Source organism: Cervus elaphus, chromosome 31 (assembly GCF_910594005.1).
Source record: "Cervus elaphus chromosome 31, mCerEla1.1, whole genome shotgun sequence".
Classification (NCBI taxonomy): domain Eukaryota; kingdom Metazoa; phylum Chordata; class Mammalia; order Artiodactyla; family Cervidae; genus Cervus; species Cervus elaphus.
The window spans coordinates 53,869,401-53,892,246 of record NC_057845.1 but is presented as its reverse complement, the minus strand read 5'-3'; the positions used below and the strand labels follow the sequence as shown (position 1 = coordinate 53,892,246).

Genomic DNA, 22,846 nt, shown 5'->3' with positions numbered 1-22,846 from the left:
AAGAAGACATACAGATGGCTAACAAACACATGAAAAGATGCTCAACATCACTCATTATCAGAGATATGCAAACCAAAACCTCAATGAGGTACCATTACATGCCAGTCAGGATGGCTGCTATCCAAAAGTTTACAAACAATAAATGCTGGAGAGGGTGTGGAGAAAAGGGAACCCTCTTACACTGTTGGTGGGAATGCAAACTAGTACAGCCACTATGGAGAACAGTGTGGAGATTCCTTAAAAAACTGGAAATAGAACTGCCATATGACCCAGCATTACCACTTCTGGGCATACACACTGAGGAAACCAGATCTGAAAGAGACACGTGCACCCCAATGTTCATCGCAGCACTGTTTATAATAGCCAGGACATGGAAGCAACCTAGATGCCCATCAGCAGACGAATGGATAAGGAAGCTGTGGTACATATACACCATGGAATATTACTCAGCCATTGAAAAGAATTCATTTGAATCAGTTCTAATGAGATGGATGAAACTGGAGCCCATTATACAGAGTGAAGTAAGCCAGAAAGATAAAGACCAATATAGTATACTAACGCATATATATGGAATTTAGAAAGATGGTGATGATAACCCTATATGCAAAACAGAAAAAGAGACACAGATGTACAGAACAGACTTTTAGACTCTGTGGGAAAAGGTGAGGGTGGGATGTTCAGAGAGAACAGCATTGAAACAAGTATACTATCAAGGGTGAAACAGATCACCAGCCCAGATTGGATGCATGAGACAAGTGCTCGGGGCTGGTGCACTGGGAAGACCCAGAGAGATGGGATGGAGAGGGAGGTGGGAGGGGGGATCGGGATGGGGAACACATGTAAATCCATGGCTGATTCATGTCAATGTATGACAAAAACCACTACAATATTGTGAAGTAATTAGCCTCCAATGAATAAAAATAAATGGAAAAAAAATAAATAAAAATAATATCAACTAAAAAAAAAATTATTTCGGCACTTGTTAAGTGGTCTTAACCATACACCCTGGAAGCATTTAGTTAACATTTGACATTTCCTAGTTGGGAATACACCCTCCAAAGGTTGTTAGTTAGCATTCGAAAAGCTCACTTCAGAGGCTACTACCACAAGAATTCAGCACCAGAGACTTTGTTAATCGGTGATTATTTTCAGGGGTCAAATTAACGGTGTTAAAGGTATGTGGACTGGAAACATCCTACAGGGCGCTTCCCCCTTTCACAAACGGCATACAGCGCTAGCAAGCCCACGAGCTCCAGGATTCCTAGATCACTAACCTGCTCTGGGTCTAGAAGTTGAACAGAATCAGGCTGCCTGACACTGAGTCAGCTGTAATATTACTGGATTCACTTCTAATAACCCTTTTACACAAAGTATTGGTGGGTTCTCTACAAGAATGGAGTGGGGACTTTTTCGAGCTTGCATGACAGGTTGGCTGCGGTCGGATGTCTGTTCTGGTGCCTGCATGAACGGTGCAGACACCGGCTTAAAACCAGGTTTCCAGGCAGCATACCACCTGGCGAGGCTGCGGGAGGAGACCTACAGCCCCCGTCTACTGCAAGCCACCAAAAGGGGAAGTTGCTCAGTCGTGTCGGACTCTTTGCGACCCCATGGGTTATACAGTCCATGGAATTCTCCAGGCCAGAATACTGGAGTGGGTAGCCTTTCCCTTCTCCAGGGCATCTTCTCAACCCAGGGATCAAACCCATGTCTCCCGCATTGCAGGCGGATTCTTTACCAGCTGAGCTATCAGTCAGAAGCCCACCAAACCACCTAATAATTGCAAGTGACCAAACTGACAAAGTCCAGCTTACAATTTTAATGGAAGGAACACAAATACCTTTCAAGGGCCATAAGATGAACCCAGGCCCAGTCCACAGCTGAACAGGCTTACAAGCTGCCCGCTGTTGCTGGTTCAGCAGAGGAACAAGAGAAGCACAGAACTGAGCCAGGGCAGGGGTCCCGACACTTCCACGTTCGTTTCACTGACCGCCCCTCGCCCCCACACGTGCATGTCACAGGGAAGCCAAGGGCAGCTAAGAGTCTTCAAAGCCAACTAGCATATTCTGACACTATTTCTTATCTGTGTGTTCTCAGCTGCTCAGTCATGTCTGACTCTGCGACCCCACGGACTGTAGCCCACCAGGCTCCTCTATCCTTGGCCTTCTTACATGTTCTAAAATTGAACAGAACATACAAGAAAGCCAAGGATAGAGGAACCCTCATAGAAGAGAAAACAAACCACTGCCTTTTAAGAATTAATCTAAATGCTTATCCCATTACGTCAGAGCAATCCTCAGTGACGCTGACACTAGTTGAGTGTAGTGTGCAGAGAACCGGATGATCTGCTATTGCAGCGATGAGGCATGCTCCTGGAGGTTAGGCCATCTACAAAATCTGGGCTGTGTGTTTAAGACGGAGCATGCACACGCCCCCTTGAAATGCAAAGCTGCAAGTGTAAGTGGATAAGCACTCTGGGATTTATTTCTGGTTCAGTGTGTTTTAATAAACCAGTTATGGGAAGAGTATCTAGTATCAGCTGTGGCTCACATCCTTAAGCCTCACTCACGGACCTTGAAGAGTCTGACTTCCAAATTTAACTGTCCATCCTCAAGTGGTCTAGACTCCAAATTTAGAGATCAACAAGCTAATTTTGGATGGCATTTTTTGCTTGAGGGAGCTTGTTGATCAAACCCTTTTAAAGCTCCATTCTATTCCCCTCAGTATTTAGAGAGAACAGATGGAAGGCACCGGGATAAGCAATTATATAGCTTCTGTGACCCATGTAAGGGGCCAACAGCTATAAAATCTACCAGTTTGTTAAAGAAATATCATAGCTGACAGAGAAGCAAAGAGGATATTGAACTAGCTGGCTGTTGCAAGAGGAGTCTACACCCTGAGATTTCTTTTCTATAACTACACCAAGAATGTCAAAAATTGCAATAGTGGCTACTTGCTGGTAGGAAGGCAGAAAGACAGGTCAAAGCGTTCTGAAGCTCAGTGCTTCCAATCTCTCTCCCTAGTGCCAACGAAGACATCTCAATTTCCCCTGAGGTCCAAGGTCTTCTTTTGTAACACTAATCCAACAATTTGCTTCCCACCAGGACCCAAGAAACCATCCCCAATTTCTAAAGCTCACTAACGGAGCGACTGCACCTCCGTATCTTCCACTGTAACATCCAGTACGTACAAACCACTTCCTCATCCCGGAGAGCTCTGACTAGAGTCAACTTTCTACTGGAAGACACTGCGAGGATCCCTACACCTTCGGTTACATTAACCCACTGATGGGATTCCCAGTAATAAAGTCGGGTACCTTCTTCCTGTGCCAGCTCGCTAGCAAGGGCAGTGAACGGACTTTGAGGTAGTGCAGTGATACAGCAATGACGGTCCCCGGCGTTTACTCTTGGATTCCATGTAGCTATCATCTTCTGGGGCTTCCCAGGTGGCTCAGCGGTAAAGAATCTGCCTGCCAACACAGGAGATGCAGGTTCTATCCCTGGGTCGGGAAGATCCCCTGGAGAAGAAAATGGCAACCCACTCCAGTATTTTTGCCTGGGAAATCCCAAGGACAGAGTAGTCTGGCAGGCTAGTCCATGAGGTCACAGAGTCGGACATGGCTTAGCGTGTAAACAACAACTATAATCTTTCACAGAATTGCCGGTCATCCATGTAAAGGAGGGTGGCGTTGCATTACTACTGCAGAACAACTTGGATACTTTTTCTGACAAAGCAAGGCAACTGAAGAAAGGAAATAAATACACAAGCGAGAAACAGAGTCAGGGCAACGTGAATCATAACTTATCTTTGGCGTCCCACTAGAAATCCACGTTAATATTCTCCTAGCCCGTGAAGCTTAGGTTGGAAATGTGTACAATTTTATTTCAGTGCTACATCACGCTTTCCTAACATATGACAAGTCTGCAATTTCCTATCTGTGACAGACCCATAGGCTTCCAGAACTCATCGTAAGCAATGCTTGTCCAAGACGTGAGGACGGGAGGCTGACACCCACACGTGTCCCTCTGCTCCCCACTCCACTCACCCCATCATAATTGCTACCTTCAGAGCTCAGTGAGGAAAGGCTGGCAAAGAGAAGTGAGAAAATTCCAGACAGACATTGGCAGGCACCAAGATGCTGCAGGAAACACTAGTAAGCCAGTCACTGTCATATCTGCTGTTAGCATCTCCTTTCTCTTATTATTGACCAGGTAAAGACGGTGAGGAAGGATCAAGGACCACATGTGGGTTTAGCACACAGGCCATATTAATGCGGCTTTTTTGTTTTATTTTTAGGTTTTCAAAGTTTTGACCTGGCTTTTAAGAGCAAGGATTATTTCATGGTGCTTTTTCCATCAGGCTTTTTTTTTTTTCCCCCTGAGGTAGATAAAACATGGACAATAAGAAGTCTGAAGAATGCAGAGGGTAGCTGAAGCCTGTGTAGACAGGATTAGTTTGAAAGAAATTTCAGTAATGAAAGGTGAGCCTGTCAAATACAATACCCCAGAAAAGGGGAAAAGGCTCAAGGCTGTCCCCCATATAGAAAGGGGCTTTTAGATTTTAACAGGTGGGAAATAGGCTAATCTGGACTGCAAAGAACAGAACTGTGGGAACAATGACCAAGTAAGAGAACAACCTTAGTTAGCACACAGTTCATCAAGACTAGGTCGATGATAGCAAAAAGTATGCATCCCTCAGGACCCTGGTGATCCTGAGATCATAGGAAGGAACACACAGTACAGTATCACAACCACCAGACCTGAAGGTTTAAACTGCCTTTTGTTATGTTTTGGGATAAACAATAAAGTAGCCTCTTAGCCTCTTATTTGTAAGCAGGTATTGTAAGCGTACTAAACAAGTCAGGAAAGCCCAAATTCCATGAAATATTAGTGCGATGGAGTCTGAGCTCCTTTTCCTGCTTGTTTGAATCACATGAACAGGCTGGTCTGCCTGAGACCCAGTGAGGTTAATATTCCCAGCTGGGCCTTTCTTTCTGGAGAATCACTGCCGTCATCCCAGGCAGATGCTCTACTTTTAAATGAACATGCCATTGTGGGCCAAATGTTAGTAGTTAAACGCCATCATCACAGAAACACACAAAGCTAGAGTCAAGTTCACAAACAGCTGGTGGCGAAGAAACTCTTAACGAAAGAAGAAATTCTCTCTTGGCGCCAAGTCATTCATCACAACTTCCGATACGCTTAGACTGGGATTGCTTTATATGAGAGAGAATAAAATCATAACTATTGGCCTCGGTTTCTCTCCCCCCAATCTAAGAGGAAACATTTGCTAAGACAGCACTGGAGAAACAGGGCCTTCACACGTAGTGCTCCCGCGGGTTGATGTAGATGCCCTCCAGGTCGCTACACGGACGGTGTCTGCCAGGGCTCCCGTCTGGGTGGCGCATCTGATCATACAGGGGGTATATCTGCCGAGTCCCATCCTCCCCCACCGGATTCTCATCTTCACAGTCGAATCTCCTGCTGTTCAGTCCATTCTAAAAATTCAAACGTCGCTTACGTTAGTTGAGCAGCTGTTTGCACTTTTTCTAGCTCTTGGGTAAAGACAGGCAAGCACAGAGTTCATCACACACAGCTATTTACTGAGTGGCAAGACGAAGTTCAATAGCTCATCATTTTCTAGTCGCTTGTTGCTCATAATACTTGAGAGTGACCGCATCTCCTAAACAGAAAACTGTGACTAGTGGGGACTGTGGTCAGCTTCAGGCTTCGAAATTTGGAGCTGGCATCAGTTAAGGTAAAGTGGAGAAAAACAAGGCTGGGAACTGCAGGGGTCTCTCAGCAAGGCTCAAGCTTGGAATCCGTGCATGAGATAACACAGAGATGTAAATCAAATAACCAAAACCAAACCAAAAGAAGCCTCAGGATTCAGAACTGGGGAATTAGGGGAGAGACACAGTGAAATGCATGGACAATATCTGACTGTACACCCACCACGGCTGAGAGCAAGAAATGCTTTCAAGAAACAGCCTCTTGTCTTGACCTTTCTTCCTTGCTTGACTCTGGGTCGCAGCTGCCCCCATAAAACGAACCTCCCTGGTGCTCGTGCTGTCTCTGGTACTGACCCTCTGCCAGGTTATTGGTTTCATATAACTTGATTACTTCTAAGAGGAATAAACCAGCTCAAGGACTTTACAAAATCACACTACAGGTGCTCAGATAGCAGAGGTGAAGAAAAGGAAATTGCATGGAAATAAAACGATCCTTTAATAAACATGGTGGTCGCTGGCTCCACCCGGGCTGACCCTGTGAGAGGATCGTGTTACTTACAGGGCGCTGGACACTTCCAGTCTCTCTTTCTCTGAACTGAGTCTGCAGAGGCAAGTGTTCAGTCTGGAGGGAGAAGACAGAAAAAGACATGCACTTTAAAACAAAGTCCATGATAAAACAAATCAACCAAGACCACTCAGACTCCTATTTTTAAAAGAGCCAATCGCGTCTGGTTAAATGTCTGCCAGTGAAGCAAACTGTTCCACGTCAGGATGGGAAAAGCAACGGCATTTCCTGAGTGTTGTCTCCCTCTCAGCTCCAGCCTTCTTGTAGAGGAAGAAAATGCACAGAACATCTACAGAAGCTCGCATGCAAACTGGTCTGCACCTTACTCGAGGGAGCACCCAGCACAGAAGGGCTCTTGCCTCTTCTTGGTGGAAGAGTCTGATGTTTTGAATCAGCTACAAGGGGTTTGGGGAGGTAATGAAAGGTTATTATAGATGTGTATATGGTCTTCTTTTACTCCGCGTCTCCCAACCCCAAACAGCTCAAAAAAGGGATTCATCGTTTCTAAACCTCAGCCTGCAAGAATGTTTCTCAGCCTCCCCTTGGCTTATAAACACACACTTACCCTTCAGCCCCAAGTTCAAATGCCATCTCTTCCAGGAAGCACAGCGCTAAGCCTCAGGCAGAGACACTTTGCTTTCCGTATTTTCACAGCATGTGCAATCACATCTATCTGCTTTCTCCTTCACTGGACGGAGGGTACTGGTTGGAGTATTTACCGACATTACCTCATTTAATTTTTATAATAATTCTGTAAAACCCATGTCTTTATTTTACAGAGGACTAAAACAGAGGCTCAGAGTGGTTAAGTAAGGTGTCTCTGGTCACATAGTTTGTAAGTGGTGGAGCTTTGTCTGATTCCTAAACCTATATTCTTATAACCCCTGCTTGCGCCTGGAAAATAGATGTTCAAGAATGGTAATAAAAGAATGCCTGGAAATCCCAGCATGTGGGCACATCTATCAGCATGTTCTTCATTCCACTGTCTTTGCTTATGCTGTCCTTCTAGTCTGGAATGTCAGCCGCTTAGCCTCTGGCACTTGAAATACTACCAATCTTGGCCAGACTAAAGTCATTTTTTTTTTTTCCTAAAAGGGTTTTCTGCAGTACCCATCAAAGTTAATTTATTTACTCCTACTTTTCCTGTTGTTCTTATTCTTATTTATACCTCTATTATAGCAGACATCATGATCTGTTTTTTAGTTCTTAATGTTTTTGTCTTTCAACCCTAGTGAGCCTTTCCTGGCCATCCTCCTCCAAACCCACACCCTAGCCTGTGGGTCTGTCATAATAGTAAGTCAACAGTTAACTAATAACTTCACTGAAATATGAACTATCAGTTCTTGATATCCTCTGTCATATGCCGTGTTATCCAAAGCGTAAGTTATCTGTGACAAATCTGTTCCCCCGTCACATTCTGCGTGATTCTGGGGTGCTTTCGGCACGATCGGTTGATACTCACAGTACACAGTGGTGAAAAGTCAAGGCAGGCCTGTTCCATGGACCAGTCACATGGGGCCTTGTGCTCAGAAGGGTCCACTTTGGGGTTCAATGTTCCATGGTTGCCACCTGAGATTGCGTAATGATTTTACTACGAACTTGTGGTTTGTCAGTGGCCAAAAGGACAACAGATTATGCTTCGGGACCTATAACTTCAGCCCGAGGGTGTCCTGCCTCCTTCTGCTTGTCTATGATTTCTTGGCTGCCACCCCGGCCCTCCCAGTCTCCCCTCCCTTCCGCTGTCCAATGACTGCTGCTGCCCTCTGCCCTGGCAGGGGCCTGAGTGCTGGTACAGGGAAGTCTGGGGTCAGGAGTGCATGCCCTCCACACCACAGAGCACCGGGCGGGTGGCAGGAGGATATAAGGACACGTTTCAGTGAGGCCAAACCTCTTACGTCCAGATAGGAACCTCGTCTCCATATCGAAAACCTTAATTTTCAAACAAAGGGCCCTGCATCTTGCTTTGCACTGAGACTACAAATTACATAGTTGATTCTGGTCGAAAAAAAACGGACTCAGGGAAAAAAAAAACCCTAAAATTAAAATTAGCATTTTCTTTTGTTTCTTGGCTCTTTTAGATGAGCCATGGCTTTATGGGTGGCTCAGACAGTAAATAATCTGCCTACAATGCAGGAGACCTGGGCTCGATTCCTGGGTCAGGAAGATCCCCTGAAGGGAATGGCAACCTGCTCCAGTGTTCTTGCCTGGAGAATCCCATGGACAGAGAAGCCTGGTGGGCTGCAGTCCATGGGGTCGCAAAGAGTCAGACACAGTTTAGTGACTACACACACACACACAGCTTTATGAGCAATAACAGCATTGCTCCCCTTTTCTCATGGCTGGAGATAACAAAATCAGCAAGGTCACCTGAAATATTGGACAAGAATAGAGAGTGCCTAGGACAGAGCAGGAAGACGTGGGGCCTGGACACCACGCGCTCCCTTCAGCTTCACTGACTGCACTGTCAGCAAACATGAAGTTCTTGTTCTCTACCCAGTACTGTAATTCTCTACCAATAAATCATTATACCTCACATGAGTCCATGAATTCTGTAATACAATAGTGAGTCAAATTCTTTATATAGACAGCAGCCCCACACGTCCTAGGGATGGCCCTGCATGAGGGACCAAGACTATGGATGCCTGCCTCTGCAATGTATGGCCATCTAGCTTCTGACCAGATACCTACGGAACTTAATTTTATAGTGGCTGATAAACGCGCTCTCTTTCTGCTAGTCCATAATGACTCCAAATATTACATATCTGACTTTCTAAAAAACAATCACAAGAATATATAGAAAAGTGTCTTACATGATACCTCACGTATGACTGGTGCTTGGTATATGTAAACTGAATTAACCTATGATATTTCAATTGGTGGATACATGGTATATATTATTATTCTCGTGTTTTTTTCCCAGAAAGCCTTGAGCGAGTCTGAATCTCTAACACATATTTAGATTTCCCTGCTTTACATGCACTATCTCGTAACAATTTCTATTGAGCTACAACACGTACTTACCTTCCTGATTCACTAGTCATGCAGATTTTCACTCCTGTCTGCCAAGGTGCTAACAAACTAGTTTTTCAAACTATGTATTATTGTAATGAATATTTTTACTTTCTCTGACTCAACAAATAAACCTCCACATGTTACTATGTGCTATATTTTATTCTTTCCGTGTATATAAGACTTTAAAACCCTATAAACAGAGCTTTTGGAGTTACTAAAGTTTATTTTCAGTAATAAACAGAATCAAGATTTCAAGTTGCTATTGTCAACAAGTCTACAATCACACTGGACACTCTGCTTGCTCTGGCAGTGGAAGAGCTAGAAACTAGAGTCCCAGTTGAAACCATTATTCCCCTACTGAATTAGCATCCTTCTGGTCTTCTCTCGTATCATAATTTCATCCTCAAGATGCTCTTCTACTGCCTTCCATGTCTTCCTTTGGCTCACACTCTTTCACTGTAATTTATAAACCTTAAACATTATTTTTTAAACACATTCTCTTACCTTCCCAAATGTTTCTCTAACATGTTTCCTCCAATTTCTAGCCCCAACTGACATCCATCCGCCTCTTCAACAGTTTTCTTAAGCCTAGAGAAAATTACTGCAGATCACTACTGAATTAGCATCCTTCTGGTCTTCTCTCGTATCATAATTTCATCCTCAAAATGCTCTTCTACTGCCTTCCATGTCTTCCTTTGGCTCACACTCTTTCACTGTAATTTATAAACCTTAAACATTATTTTTTAAACACATTCTCTTACCTTCCCAAATGTTTCTCTAACATGTTTCCTCCAATTTCTAGCCCCAACTGACATCCATCCGCCTCTTCAACAGTTTTCTTAAGCCTAGAGAAAATTACTGCAGATCACTCCCACATCTACAAGAGCTTCCCTATTGTTCTCTTATTTTTCAACTCTCTCACTCTTATTTGCCATGGATTCCTACCTCTTGGCATGACAATATGTTCAAGCATCTGCCATCTTAAGAGATGAGTGAAAATACAATATCTATTAAAACTTCAACATCTTAAATTCTAAAAGGGCATATACATCTTGAAACTTCAGCTTAACAAGATACTTAAAACTCATCACCTGCTGAAGGACCACCCATCCTCTCCCAGTTCCTAAGATTATATGGGAATATGAACTAAGCTATGACCAGTGCATTCTCTTGGCAAAACTCTATGAGCTTAGCCCTGCTTCATTCTGTACTCCAAGCTCAAATTTGCCTGTTACTCCAGGTGTCTCTTGACTTCCTACTTTTGCATTCCAGTCCCCTATAATGAAAAGGGTATCTTTTTTGGGTGTTAGCTCTAAAAGGTCTTGTAGGTCTTCACAGAACTGTTCAACTTCAGTCTCTTCAGCATTATTGTTCAGGGCATAGGCCTGGATTACTGTGATACTGAATGGTTTGCCTTGGAAACGAACAGAGATCATTCTGTCGTTTTTGAGACTGCATCAGAGTACTGCATTTCAGACTCTTTTGCTGACTGTGATAGGAGCCAAAGATGAAGCAACTCTATACAGTCAGCAAAAACAAGACGGGGAGCTGACTGTGGCTCAGATCATGAGATCCTTATTGCCAAATTCAGACTTAAATTGAAGAAAGCAGGGAAAACCCCTAGACCATTCAGGTATAACCTGAATCATATCCCTTACGATTATAGTGAAGTGGGAAATAGACTTAAGGGACTAGATCTGATAGACAGAGTGCCTGATGAACTATGGATGGAGCTTCGTGACATTGTACAGGAGACAAGGAGCAAGACGATCCCCAGGAAAAAGAAATGCAAAAAAAGCAAAATGGCTGTCTGAGGAGGCCTTACAGATATCTGTGAAAAGAAGATAAACGAAAAAACAAAGGAGAAAAGGAAAGATATTCCCATTTGAATGCAGACTTCCAAAGAATAGCAAGGAGAGACAAGAAAGCCTCCCTCAATGATCAAGGCAAAGAAATAGAGGAAAACAATAGAATGGGAAAGACTAGAGATCTCTTCAAGAAAATTAGAGATGCCAAGGGAACATTTCATGCAAAGATGGGCTCAATAAAGGACAGAAATGGTATGGATCTAACAGAAGCAGAAGATATTAAGAGGAGGTGGCAAGAATACACAGAAAAACTGTACAAAAAAGATCTTCATGACACAGATAATCACGATGGTGTGATCACTCACCTAGAGCCAGACATCCTGGAATGAGAAGTAAAGTGGGCCATAGGAAGCATCACTACAAACAAAGCTAGTGGAGGTGATGGAATTCCAGTTGGGCTATTTCAAGTCCTGAAGGATGATGCTGTGAAAGTGCTGCACTCAATATGCCAGCAAATTTGGAAAACTCAGCAGTGGCCACAGGACTGGAAAAGGTCAGTTTTCATCCCAACCCCAAGGAAAGGCAATGCCAAAGAATGCTCAAACTGCCACACAACTGCACTCATCTCACATACTAGTAAAGTAATGCTCAAAATTCTCCAAGCCAGGCTTCAGCAATACGTGAACCGAGAACTTCCAGATGTTCAAGCTGGTTTTAGAAAAGGCAGAGGAACCAGAGATCAAATTGCCCACATCTGCTGGATCAGTGAAAAAGCAAGAGAGTTCCAGAAAAACATCTATTTCTGCTTTATTGACTAAGCCAAGCCTTTGACTGTGTGGATCATAACAAACTGTGGAAAATTCTTAAAGAGATGGGAGTACCAGGCCACCTGACCTGCCTCCTGAGATATCTGTATGCAGGTCAGGAAGCAAGTTAGAACTGGACATGGGGGTGGGGATCGGGATGGGGAATACGTGTAAATCTATGGCTGATTCATATCAATGTATGACAAAACCCACTGAAAATAAATGAATAAATAAAGGGAAAAAAAAAAAAAAAAGAACTGGACATGGAACAACAGACTGGTTCCAAATAGGAAAAGGAGTACGTCAAGGCTGTATATTGTCAACCTGCTTATTTAACTTATATGCAGAGTACATCATGAGAAACGCTGGGCTGGATGAAGCACAAGCTGGAATCAAGATTGCCGGGAGAAATATCAATAACCTCAGATATGCAGATGACGCCACCCTTATGGCAGAAAGCGAAGAACTAAAGAGCCTCTTGATGAAAGTGAAAGAGGAGAGTGAAAAAGTTGGCTTAAAGCTCAACATTCAGAAAACTAAGATAATGGCAACCGCTCCTATCACTTCATGGCAAATAGATGGAGAAACAGTAGAAACAGTGGCTGACTTTATTTTTTTAGGCTCCAAAATCACTGCAGATCGTGACTGCAGCCATGAAATTAAAAGACACTTACTCTTTGGAAGGAAAGTTATGACCAACCTAGATATCACATTAAAAAGCTGAGACAGTACTTTGCTAACAAAGGTCCATCTAGTCAAGGCTATGGTTTTCCCAGTGGTCATGTATGGATGTGAGAGTTGCACTGTGAAGAAAGCTGAGCACTGAAGAATTGATGCTTTTGAACTGTGGTGTTGGAGAAGACTCTTCAGAGTCCCTTGGACTGCAAGGAGATCCAACCAGTCCATCCTGAAGGAGATCAGTCCTGGGTGTTCATTGGAAGGACTGATGTTGAAGCTGAAGCTCTAATACTTTGGCCACCTGATACAAAGAACTGACTCATTTGAAAAGACCCTGCTGCTGGGAGGGATTGAAGGTGGGAGCAGAAGGGGACCACAGAGGGTGAGATGGTTGGATGGCATCACCGACTCGATGGACATGGGTTTGGGTGGACTCCGGGAGTTGGTGATGGACAGGGAGGCCATGGGTCACAAAGAGTCGGACACGGCTGAGCGACTGAACTGACTGATAAACAGCCCTCCGCAGCTTCACACCTGCCATGTAAACCCAGTCTCTCCTCCATGCCTTCCTCCCCGACTCAAGCACCTGCTCAGCTCCCACATCACTTCTCTGGGTAACTTTACACCACCACCTATAGTACACCAGACATAGCCACATATTTCATATGCACTGTTTTTATAAAACCAGAGAATCTCAGAGTGTACTCAAGAATGCATGAATAATGAATTTATTGATAAACTGTCATGATTCCACCTGAAATGTCTTGAAAGACACAAAGTCCTTCTTTCCACAGCCCTAATGGGACCACCAGTAAATTCCACCAAACGTTTAAAAAAGTAATACCACTCATAAATTCTTTATGCACATAAGAGAAAAGAGAACATTTTGTAACTACTTTTATGAAATTAGCATCATTTTAATAACAAAACCAGGAAAAGGTGTTACAAAACAAAGTTTTTATTCCTTTCATCCCAAAACCTTAAATGAAAACAGTCCTCTGCAGTTGAATATTAAACAGATCGTGGTGCATTCGTAACATGAGGAGTATGATTCAGTAAAGAGAGGACATTTATTTATGCAACATGAATCTCAGAAATATTATGCTAACGGAGTTAGACACAAAAAGGCATGCTGTCTTCCTCCCCCTGTGAAATTCTTTATAAAAATGTCACTATTATTCTGTGATAGAAATCACATGAGGTGTGGTACAGGGTATGTACGAGAAGTTTTTCAGGTGATGGAAATGTTCTTGATTGAGATAGTGTCCATGAATGTACACATTTGGCAAAGCTTATCAAACTGTTAAAATGGGTCAAGTATTATGCCAACTATGTCTCAATAAAGTCGGTTTAGAAAAAAAATAATGCCTTTTCATTTTATCACAGTCATTCAGTTTTGCAGGAGGATGCACACGGAGGGAATCAGAATGGGAATTCACTGACAGTCTGGAAACTCGTGTGATACTAAAACATAGTAACTTTTCAATAAATACTTCATACCAGATCACCCTTGACGCAGGAGTTTCTCGACTATAATATTCAATTGCTTACTTGTGTTCCAGTGACTGAGTTTCTAATTCACAGATAGGATTTTACCACACTAAAGGAATAATACATGAAGAAATGGTTATCATACATAATTCACTAAGTATGGATTCCTCAAGGCATGAAGGATATTACTTTCCTATCAAGTACCTCTCTAAACCATGACTAAAACTGTGAACCAAAAGTCAATTTTCCCTTTCATTTTTATTAATAGTTGTGAGAGTGGCCAGCCATGTTGTATGAGCAACTATAAAGACTGTTCTAATCAAGCAAAATTTACGATGACATTACTTGGGCACTTGTTTAATGAGATAGATAATTATTACTGTTCTCTGCAATAATTGCTCAAGCTATTCACATGAATGTCTCTTATTAGTATAGTAGACCCTTGGCATTTATAGATTTAACACTGCTGGTTTTAACCATTCACGAGTGAATTTTACAAGGTTATGACAGGTTGTAATTTCTAACTTTTTGTTGAGAAACAAATTTGAATGCAGGCTGAGGAGATTTGTGTTATGGAATAGTTATTTAGCTAGTTAATGAGCTCAGCAATTGCTAAGCTGTGTCTTTGTTATTCTCAACTCATTTACGGATTCTATAAAAGATAGGGGTACTTAAGAAAGCAGGGTTTCTCTAAAGCCTGTGGACGTTTCCTTGGTGAATGTCAAAGGGGTGCTATATCATTAATCAATCTTTTCCTTTTAAATTGAGAAATTGTTTTCACTAATTTTTAGTTAATTCTTAGGTTTCTAGTATCTAGAATCAATTATGATTGATGCACTATACATTATACAGATTAAATGCATAAAGGCTTTCTGGATCTTATTTCCTAAGACTTGATATTTTATTTGCCTGTAACTCCACTTTGCTAACTATTGGGAGAGTAAGGCTCATTTCTATGTTCTGTCCATGAACTCCATTGTATAAATCCTTCCCTGTTAACACTCTAAGAAGGTGACGGGGAAGTTTCCCCCAAATCTTACATGGTGCTCAACAGAGGAGATGCTCAACGAACACTTGCGGATGTATTATCCGTACACAGGATCTGTTCTGACTGCCACTCTCAGTCAGCGGTCCCTACAAAAGTCTTGGGTGCTAGCGTATGTTGAGAAACCTGTGCCTGGACTAAAAACCTTGGGTCCAAATTCCCAACTACAAAGATAGGGCGCAGTTAGGTCTGAACTGGTTCAAAAAAAGAGTGTGAACACCATGAAAATAGGTTCTAGATCCTTAGTACTCAGAAATTTTATAAAGACAGACTGGAGGAGAGAGTCTAAGGCAAACGGAAGAGAAAGGCTCTGCATAGTAAAAAGAACAAGTGTAACTCGTAAGGACTGACAAGCTATTTCCCCTACTCCTTGTCCCTTAAGGCAAGTGTAGTACAATAAGTTTTGAATGACCTCATATTCTTATACGTACATCTCCTAAAGGTGATTTTATCACTGTTCCTATAATAGAGATGAGGAAGCTGAAGCTCAGAGAGTTAAAGCAATGCTCCCAAGTTCAAAGAGCTAAGATTCAAATTCAGTCTGCGTCTTAGACCATCACACAAAGCTGCCTCCCTTCCTCTGAGTATATCCAGTCTCTTCCTAATTTGACCGTAGAAGAGGACTCAAAAGGAAGAATACAATGGGCCTTTGAAAGGGGAGAGGGCATAAACCTGAGGGGAAGGGCTGGTGTTGCTCAGTACTGGGCAGTCTGGCCACCTGCTGAGTCATCTTCGTCTGAACCGGTCAAACAGAAACTACGGCTTAAGTTACTTTACTTCCTGCTCCGGCTTCAGCCTCGACTGAGGAAAAAGAAAGGCGGGGCTTTTCCTGAGCAAGCTAGGGCTCTCCGAGTCCTAAATTTTCATCTGCCCCAGCCCAGGGCTGAACACATAATGGTCATTTGCTGTGGGATAATACTTTATAAAATTAACTTAAGGGCATTTTCCCTCCTGGTTTCTGGTTTATACCCTTCAGTGATATGGTTAGTGCCTTAAAATGAAATGTCCAGGCCCTTAATTTATAATGTTAAAGATTGCAATGAGGCAATTACAAGCAGAAATGCCTACAGAATATCCTCATGGCAAACTTTTCAAATGCAGACTTAAATCATGAGGCTTTTTCTAAGAGAGAATATTAGATGTCTTATCCCACAAGGTAGCTTTGGGTTTTACTTAAGTCCCCACAGAATTATAACAGCCTAGCAGTTGTTGAAAACATTGTCTTACCCAAAAGAAGACAGTGTTCCTTCTGATCATTGGTAAACATATGCGATACTTTGACTGAGTATACATTCTAGATTTTAATTTTTCAAAGTAAAATCTGACATGACACATTTTAATGAAGTTTCTTGTCTTGGCTGTGGTCTTACTTAATAATCCTTACCTTAAACTACACAAGAAAGTGATACTTCACCTAAATTGTAATATGTATGCAAAGCCAAATGCCTAGTTAAGGCAGACTGACGATAAAGATGATGGAAAATTATCTGCAGGCAAACAAGACATTTACATACAATACTAAGACGTCCTCCCCCATCATTAATGCTACTGATTGAAGGACACGAATCAAATGATTATGCATTCTTGTGTGCTAACGTCCACGACTAACAAACACCTGCACATTTTAACACCGGAACGCTACGCTGTCCCTGTCAGTGGGCATCTTTGCGCTTCAGCCCTTCGCCGTAACGCTGTACCAGTTATTCATGCATACCACTTCATCTCCAAACCTGCCCACAGGCTAAACCTTCAATCCAGAGCTACTGATACACATTCATCTATGCACCCAAAGGCCCTCAAAGAAGGGGTCAACTACCTCCTCTGTGTCAGGCACAGGACCGTACTCCCAGTCACGATGTACAGAAGTATTATCTTGACAAATTAAATTCTAATTCCTCTCAAGAAACTATTAATATGGGCCTTCCCAAGTCTTACATTTAATTTAATTCATCATTCCTGAACTCACGGCACTGGAAAAAAGATACTTTAATAAGAATCTTTCTGTGGTTAATGTTATGCTATTCTTAGCTTAAATAGATTTAAAAAAGTAAAAAGAGCCTCCCCAAAATCTTTAACACCATATTTTATATTGTGAAACAAAACATAATATATTAAATGTAGAGTACCACTACTCTTATATTCCTTCCTGACAAAAGGTGAGAATAATATAGGAATCATTTCCCTTACCAATAATCTACAATTCTATTGAGGGTGTAATAAAACGGAAGAAAATGAAATATAAATAAGTCTTTATCTGTTCACTAAATAATTATTCTCCTATGAACAATCTAAAGGATCTTTGAATATATTTAGTTAATAATTACATGTATCTTTTCTTTGGGGTCTTACATTGGATTGAATGTAAGAATTGTGAATTTTCCTGAAAAGAAAAAAGAGATATATAGGCAACATACACTGTTTCTTTCTCTAAAGGAAAATAACCTAATAATAGTAAAGAAGGCCAAGACAGAAGAGAAATCACCTGCTATGGAAAGCTAATATTAACCTTCAGGGATGGCAATTTTGTAAATATAAAGCCCAAAGCAGGCAGTTTTGTTTGAAACAGAGAAGCAGCTATAATCCTAGTTTGGCATTTCTCTGCCTACAGGCACTAATGTCTTGAGCAACCTGCACAAAGATTTCTTGAGCTGGAAGCCAGCTCCTGGGTTAAGCACAACCAGAACTGTCAGTGATAGCAAGAGTTCACATCGCCGGTGGTTTATGGGGAGGGTGCGGTAGAAATGACACGAGGAGGATCCTTCTGGCAGAGATAAGGTTGCTTAGCTCATAAACAGGTCAAGGATCTTCCGCACACCTTCAATCTACCCTAGAGTCAGAAGTGAGTGTTTAAGATGCGCTTCTGAGAGACGCCGTTCTGTGTCAGGCGAGAAACACTGCTTGTGCTGTGGGGTGCTTAGTCGCTCAGTCACGTCTGACTCTTTGCGGCCCTCTGTCCATGTGGATGCTCTGGGCAAGAATACTGGAGTGGGCTGCCATGCCCTTCTCCGGTGGATCTTCCCAACCCCGGGATCGAACCCAGGTCTCCAGCATTGCAGGCGGATTCTTCACCATGTGAGCTCCCGGGGAAGCCCAGACACTCCTCACTAACAGTTAAAACGACGGGGGACATCGCGTCGTGTCTTCATGCACACATGATTTAAACGGCCAAACAAAGCCTAAGTATTTTCTGTGAGCCCCTAGAACAGGCTGACAACTACAAACAACAGGTCATCCACCAAGTCTGGATTTGCTGTCAATGCCACTTCAACTGACATCCCTTCACGGATACTGAAAGAAGTTGTCTGTTAGGGCATGATCGCTTCCATTATTTGAAACAAAGAACGAAAGGCAAACTTCTGGGGGAAAGAGCAGAAGTAGCATTTTTAAAATATCAGTTCAAAAGATATTCAAATTAGTTCCATATTCATGGCATTTAAAGTGACAGAGTCACCTAACCCAGGCCCAAGCCGGAATGGCCACAGGCTGTGGGTGCCCCCGGCCGGAATGGATCCCACCTGGAGAGGCCCCCTTAGGAGCCATCGGCAGGGGCCACTGAAGCAGCAGCAGCTCTTTCCCTGGTTCTGGGCAGTTGGTTCAGACACAAGGCTCCTGGGAAGTGCCATCAAGTCAGGGAATCCTACCTAGCCTGAGAGCTGCTAGCAGTTTTAGTTCTACTGCTTCTGAGAACTGATCTCCACAGAGGTAAACTTCAGTCCTATCTAAATGGTCTGGAAATCAAGTCTGTCCTGAAATACCCTCATCATTAGTAATACTCTGCAAATCAGTTCAGTTCAGTTCAGGTGCTCAGTCGTGTCAGACTCTTTGCGACCCCATGGACTGCAGCACGCTAGGCTTCCCTGTCCTTCACCAAATCCCAGAGCTTGCTCAAACTCCTGTCCATCAAGTTGGTGATGCCATCCAACCATCTCATCCTCTGTCATCCCCTTCTCCTCCTGCCCCCAATCCCTCCCAGCATCAGGGTCTTTTCAAATGAGTCAGTTCTTCGCATCAGGTGGCCAAAGTATTGGAGTTGCAGCTTCAGCATCAGTCCTTCCAATGAACACCCAGGACTGATTTCCTTTAGGATGGACTGGGTGGATCTCCTTGCAGTCCAAGGGACTCTCAAGAGTCTTCTCCAACACTACAGTTCAAAAGCATCAATTCTTGAGCACTCAGCTTTCTTTATAGTCCAACTCCCACATCCATACATGACTACTGGAAAAACCAGAGCCTTGAGTAGATGGATCTTTGTTGGCCAAGTAATGTCTCTGCTTTTTAATATGCTGTCTAGTTTGGTCATAACTTTTCTTCCAAGGAACAAGCGTCTTTTAGTTTCATGGCTGCAGTCACCATCTCCAGTGATTTTGGAGCCCCCCCCCAAAAAAACTCTGTCACTGTTTCCATTGTTTCCCCATCTATTTGCCATGAAGTGATGGGACTGGATGCCATGATCTTAGTGTTCTGAATGTTGAATTTTCAGGCAACTTTTTCACCCTCCTCTTTCATTTTCATCAAGAGGCTCTTTAGTTTCTTTGCTTTCTGCCATAAGGGTGGTGTCATCTGCATATGAGGTTATTGATATTTTTCTGCCAATAGGGATGCCAAAGAACTTATCTATTCCCCTGCCCAAGGAATTTACAACCTTGCTTCGTGTGTCTTCCAAATGGTTAAACAACAAAGCAAGACAGTTTGAATGCAAACCCAGTAAAAGTGGGAAACCTATCTTATGCTTCTACTTCTATCACAGTGCCTACCACGCTTTAGATATACAACCATCTGATCTGATTATAACCTCAAATCACTACAGGGCCACAATTTCTTAACTAAAAGTTTTAGGGATGGATATATTTTTGATTGGGGATTCCCAAGTGGCTCAGTGGTAAAGAATCTACCTGCAGTGCTGGAGAGGCAGAGACTTGGGTTCAATCCCTGGGTCAGGAAGATGCCCTGGAGGTGGGCATAGCAACACACTCCAGTATTGCCTGGAGAATCTCACTGACAGAGAAGCCTGGTGGGCTATAGTCCATGGGGTCACAAAGAGCTGGACATGACTGAAGCGACTGAGCATGCATGCATTTTTTAGAATTCAGAATTTTTCAGATTTTTAGAAAGGTGATATATACTATACTTATTCCATGTATTTATAAAACACCTCCTGAAGAGCTTGGTATAGAACTCCATAATCAAGCATACAAATATTTTTGCAATGGAAATCCGAGCATTCACATTCAGTGAAGAAAGGGATGATTATGTATAGCTTCATGAGAGTCAGCAGTTCAGGTCAGATTTTGGTGCAAAATGAGTTTAAAAAAAGTTAACTGCCTGGAGATATTTACAAATGTAGATAACAGACTGTGGACCTATAATACACATCGTCAGAATGTCAGAAGTTCAGAGGCTAGAGCAATCAAGATAAAGCTGTGGAGAGGTGGAGGTTAAACACTATTAGTGAGAACCCAGACGTTATTGGTGGGTTGGGAGGACGCATCTGACCACACTGAGGGTATGAGGTCTGACCACAGACCACCAGACAGAGTCTCAAGCCTCCAGAGCCACCCAGATTCTAAGTTATAGACAGCAGGGCCAGGGAAACATCAATCTAACCAATGAGGCTGACCATGCTGATGGTGAGCACAGGAGAATCCGGCATTTGACCAATAGCAGGGAGTGCAGAAGGAGAAGTGAGAGAAGGCAGAAGACACCAGCAGACCTACAGTAAACCAAGTCTGTGGATGCTGCAGGCAGGTAGAAAAAAGAGAAAACGAGAGGAAAAAAGAACAAACGTAGGTCACGTACTTCATTTAAGGTTTATGGGGCAGAAGGTATATTCCTCCATGAAAAGAAAACAATGTGGTTAATAGCAGAGATTATTACTACAGATTGAATTGAATCACAAGAAAAATCACATTCCATCCAGGAAAACAACATAGATTTTTCAAAAGCACAATGAAAGAAGAAATGAATACTCACTCAACTGTAGGAAGGAGTACATTACTAAGGGGGAAAATGATAGTTTCTTAAAGAGTGCACAAAGACTGTAAAATCCCCGGGGAGGGCTGTCAGGGGGGTGAGTGAGCAGCTCATATTACAGAGACTGAAGCAATTGTGAGGCTGGGGAGGAGCAGTAGAAGGGAAAAGGCTGCTGTGCCCCCAGAGATGGGTGACATCTTACAGGCCCCCATAAAAGATTAAGGTGAATCAGAGCTGAATCAAAGAGTTCTGATCGAAAGGATCATGCGTGATTACAGGCCAAAGATCCAGAAGGGGTGAATGCTGCTGGCCTGAAATTCACAAGATGCAACAAAATGGGAGGGGTTAAATGTTATCACATGGAGGAAAACACCACTGCTTACATGAAGGTGAAGAGCATCTGGCGGTTCTGTAATGGCCCTTCCTTGCTCACAGAGATGAAGCATGTTATGTTAAAGAAGAGTGGCATGCACTTGGAAGAGGAGTCATGTTTTCCTAACAGACTCAGAATGGGTAACACATCAAAGAGAGTAAGCACCATCTGTGTATTCAAGGAAAGGCATAATGTTTGCTTCTGACTATAGCCTGTTTTTTTTTTTTTTTTTTTTTTTAATGTTGCATTTCTAAGTTGCTTGGAACAGAAGAATATACTCAATGTAAAGTGCCTTAAAAGCTCCAAAAATCTTCCATCACTTTTCCTCCAAAGCAGCTCAGGCTGCATTGCTAGAATCTCATTTTTAGTTCCAAAAGGACTGGGGCAAACTCAGCAGTGAGAGTTAGGACAGACAAAGGTTCTCAGAGAGAATTACGCAGGATTTCACAGTAAGTCGAGGCGCTTCACTCTGTTCATGAACAAATGAGGCCTCCAACCAGCGTGCGTGACATCTGGCAGATCAAAGGAAAAGGCCGACAGGAGGAGCAGCCTCTGAAACCATTTGTGGGTAAAATTCTCTGACAGACATCACAGCACCATTAAGAGTGAAAGTCTTACTTCTTATCACGTTCAATAACTAATCCTAAAGACTAACTTGAATGTTCTCCTTCTAAAGTCATTAATTTTCTTCTTCTAAAGTCAGTTTTGAATACTGCATTATCTTATATTTAGTATGCTTTGGAGAAACACTTTTTCCAAAAATAAGTACATGAAGAAGCTAGGTAATCCAAATTTCTAAGAAATAAAATCCAGGCTAACTTCAGATCCCAAATATGTGGAGAAAGTAGACAAAAAGATCTTGTTTTTATATTCCTCCTTCCTCATCCAGATTTTGGCAACTACCCAAAAGAAAAAGGAGGTGTAACAGCAGAAAGCCCTCCACTCCTATGTTTTAAAAAGTCAGTCTGGTGGAATCTGCATTCACTTCAAAACAAAAGAGATGGCTTAGAATTATTAGATGACTAATGCCAGCAAATGCCTGAATGTTTCCCTATTTTGTGAAATGTTGGAAAAAAATCTACCTCAAGAACTTGGCTACAAATGTATGCAACAGATCTTTAACAGGGCTGGATGACGAAGTGAGTTGTTCTGAGAAAATGCATGCATGTCACATTGAAGCTAAACATTTTTTCTTAGCAGGAGATGACATACATACATACATCAACTGTTTTTAATTTAAGAGTTTTTTTCCTTACAAAGTTCCACCCATATGTGAAGTGGGGTCATATGATACCTTCTTATAAATAGCTTTCAAATGGCAACATGCACTGAGGTTCTGCGCTCTGTTCTGCGGAGCTGCAAAGGCACCC

At 42.5% G+C, this 22,846-nt stretch overlaps 1 protein-coding gene across 3 annotated transcripts in view; it reads right to left on the bottom strand.

The window, feature by feature from the left end:
* The window catches only part of NECTIN3 (nectin cell adhesion molecule 3), a 133,388-nt gene that overhangs the window by 5,133 nt on the left and 105,409 nt on the right, over window positions 1–22,846 (bottom strand). The window contains exons 8-9 of one of the 3 annotated variants that reach the window (XM_043893132.1): window positions 6,288–6,350; window positions 844–5,494 (exon numbers count right to left, since the gene is read on the bottom strand). The exons of 1 other annotated variant lie outside the window; for it this stretch is intronic. In XM_043893132.1, the coding sequence (XP_043749067.1) occupies window positions 5,315–5,494; window positions 6,288–6,350 (243 nt within the window). In that variant the 3' untranslated portion in view covers window positions 844–5,314. Of the gene's footprint in view, window positions 1–843; window positions 5,495–6,287; window positions 6,351–10,129; window positions 10,151–22,846 lie in introns of those variants that run through there. One more of the 3 variants, XM_043893135.1, reaches the window with a different exon arrangement.